Source organism: Microtus pennsylvanicus, chromosome 3 (genome assembly GCF_037038515.1).
Source record: "Microtus pennsylvanicus isolate mMicPen1 chromosome 3, mMicPen1.hap1, whole genome shotgun sequence".
NCBI lineage: Eukaryota > Metazoa > Chordata > Mammalia > Rodentia > Cricetidae > Microtus > Microtus pennsylvanicus.
The window spans coordinates 100,285,945-100,288,877 of NC_134581.1; the positions used below are offsets into that span (position 1 = coordinate 100,285,945).

The window sequence follows — 2,933 nt, forward strand, 5'->3', positions numbered from 1 at the left end:
AATGTAAAAAAGTGAAAGGACCTCTTTTAAAAAAGTATTTATACTGGAACAAAATTTTTGTCCAAATTTTAAATACTAGGTCTTTTTGGTTGTCACTGCACATGACATAAATAATCTAAAACAGAATGTATGTGATTAGTTGTTAAACTACAAAAAAGTTGAGTTGCAGTAATATTAGAAGTATAACAAATAACCAAAATTGAAAATTTGTTCACTATGCTTTCTCTGAGTCAGAAGAATAAACTATGGGAAGGAATTATACAGGAATATATGAAGTCTGAATATCAACTTTAGAAATGTTTATAATTTTATTTTTGTAAAGACATGGAAAAAATAAAAACACTGATCACATTAATCAAATCACTTTGTTCTATACAAGTTTATATAGAATTTTAATTGTATTTGTACCCACAAAGGTCAAATGAAATAATTTTTTTTGCTACAAACAAATATTTCTGTTCTGAGTGCCATTTATATCGGTATTATGTAAGAAAATTTCCATGAGTTAAGGTTTTAAGAGAATGGCTTGTCAATTTGATGTCTAACACTCAAATACTATCAAGAATTGTGTGTGTGTGTGACTTCATAGAAAGGCATACTATAATGGACTTTAGGGCAAATATTGCATCACTTTACTGGAAACGTGAAAAATCTTTCATCCACCAAGTAGGTTATTAAAGGACATAAAAATAATTTTAAACAAGAGTAGATTACTGAACCAATAAATTTATTAGAGAAAGAAAGTGAATTAAATATAACTTAAATACCATAAAGCTTACCACAATGTGGGCAATTGTTCATAAATGCGCATCCCTGGATATCTCTGCTCAATTTTATCACAAGTTTAATAAAGAATATTCTCCCCAGATACTTTGCTGCAACTATAACACTTTGCAGGATTCTTCTCAATATTGTTATTAGAGCTTTTTCATACTCTTAAGTGTTGACAGTTCCCTGAGTATTATTGGTTCTATATTTTCAATATAATAACTGTATAATTTGAGGGTGCTCAGAGTACTGCCTTTGGCATCCTGTAAATATGGGATATCTTCAACTTCTAAGACATCTAGAGACTGAGAAAATGTAAGGTGTTTTCTCATATATGAATTGATGATTGTATTAGTTATTATAGATTAAAAATTTCCAAAGTAATTGTAATAGACAATTTTTTCTCATTCTATTTGAATGAGGGCTTTTTCTTATTTGAGGATCAATGGCATCCTTATAACAGAAATTCCAGTATTGCATAATATTTTAAGATACTAATATAATGGGGCTTTAAAAGTACTGAAACCAAGTATGAAGAAAGCTAATATAACATACATTTCAAAGACTTACTAATTACTTAATAATTAGTTTATCTGAACCAAAGCAGTTCTACTTGTGGTTGACAATTCATCTGACCAAAACTATGAAATCAAGTTGGCTATAGAGTTTATATCTGCAACTACACATGCTCAAACCTTTTCTTTTTATCCAAATGATGCACATTTTTCCTTTAAAATATGTCTATGAATTTTCATTGTATTGGACCACTACGAGACTTTGTGCCTCAGTGATTAGCTCACAAAATTACAGAAAATAAATGATCCCAACGATGATCTTCCTCAAGGCCCCTTTGATTTCTTTGCTTCTCAAACTGTAGATGAAAGGATTCAGCATTTGAGGGACCACACTGTACATCATAGATGTTATTACATTGCTGCTGGAAGAGTTAGAAACTGAAGAACTCATGTACACACCTAAACCAGTCCCATAGAATAAAGATACCACTGAAAGATGAGACCCACAGGTGGAAAAAGCTTTATGCCTTCCACCAACTGATTGGATCTTCAGAATCGAGGACACAATTTGAAAATAAGAGAAAATAATTCCAGAGAGGGAGATAACTGAAAATACAATAGTTGCCAGATAAATAAAGATAATATTGATAAATGTATCAGAACAGGCAAGTTTTGTGATTTGACCAAGTTCACAGAAGAAGTTGGGAATATCATTTTCTGTGCAAAAGAACAGTTGCAACACCAGAAGTGTGTGGAGCAGTGCATTTATAGTGCTGATTATCAGAGAAAGTAAGACTAGCAAGATGCACAGGAAAGGGTTCATAATAATTGTGTATCTCAGAGGTTGACAAATGGCCACATAGCGGTCATAAGCCATTACAGTGAGAAGACAACTTTCTACACCACAAAATGTCAACATAGAATACACCTGTGAGATGCAGCCTATGTAAGTGATGCTTTGGTCATGTGCTTGAATGTTCAACAGCAACTTTGGGACTGATGTTGTGCTCGTACAGATATCAGTGAAAGACAGATTACACAGGAAGAAATACATGGGCTTGTGGAGGTGGGAGTCTATGCTCACAGCCAGGATAATGAGTAGGTTTCCCATGATGGTGATGAGGTACATGAGCAGGAACACGTTGAAGATGAGGGGCTGCAGTTCAGGGACGTAAGCTAGTCCCATGAGAAAAAATTCTGAAATATGTGTCTGGTTTGCAGGTTCCATGTGTATGCTGAATATTGAAAAAAACGTGCAATGAAAATAATATTAATTTTTGCAGTATTATCAACAGTACATTAGTATGAGACAGATATACGAATGATTTAGATATTTTCACTTACTTTTAATGAGCTCCAATATTATGAACATAATGCATCTTTAATTAAATTCTCCCAGTGAAGCCTGAAGATTTGACTCCTAGATTAAAAGCAGATCCTTGTCTTGCTTAGAACTCAAGACAGTTTCCTCAGCACCATGACTGTAAGCTTACAATTCTCTGTGACTCCAGATATATGACCTAATGATATATTCTAGTTTCCAAAAATTATTATTTCACATGTGGTAAATGCACACTAACACAACATAAAAAAATTTAAAAATACTTTTATTGAATTTTCTCCTTCTAAAGCTTTAGAATTTCTGTATAG

General features: G+C 32.7%; 1 protein-coding gene across 1 annotated transcript; it reads right to left on the reverse strand.

Moving 5' to 3' along the window:
- Positions 1-1,572: 1,572 nt before the first annotated feature.
- On the reverse strand, positions 1,573-2,526 carry LOC142847260 (olfactory receptor 7G2-like). Its single transcript, XM_075967977.1, has one exon. It carries the CDS (start codon positions 2,509-2,511, stop codon positions 1,573-1,575), a length of 939 nt encoding a protein of 312 aa, XP_075824092.1. The 5' UTR covers positions 2,512-2,526.
- Positions 2,527-2,933: the final 407 nt, after the last annotated feature.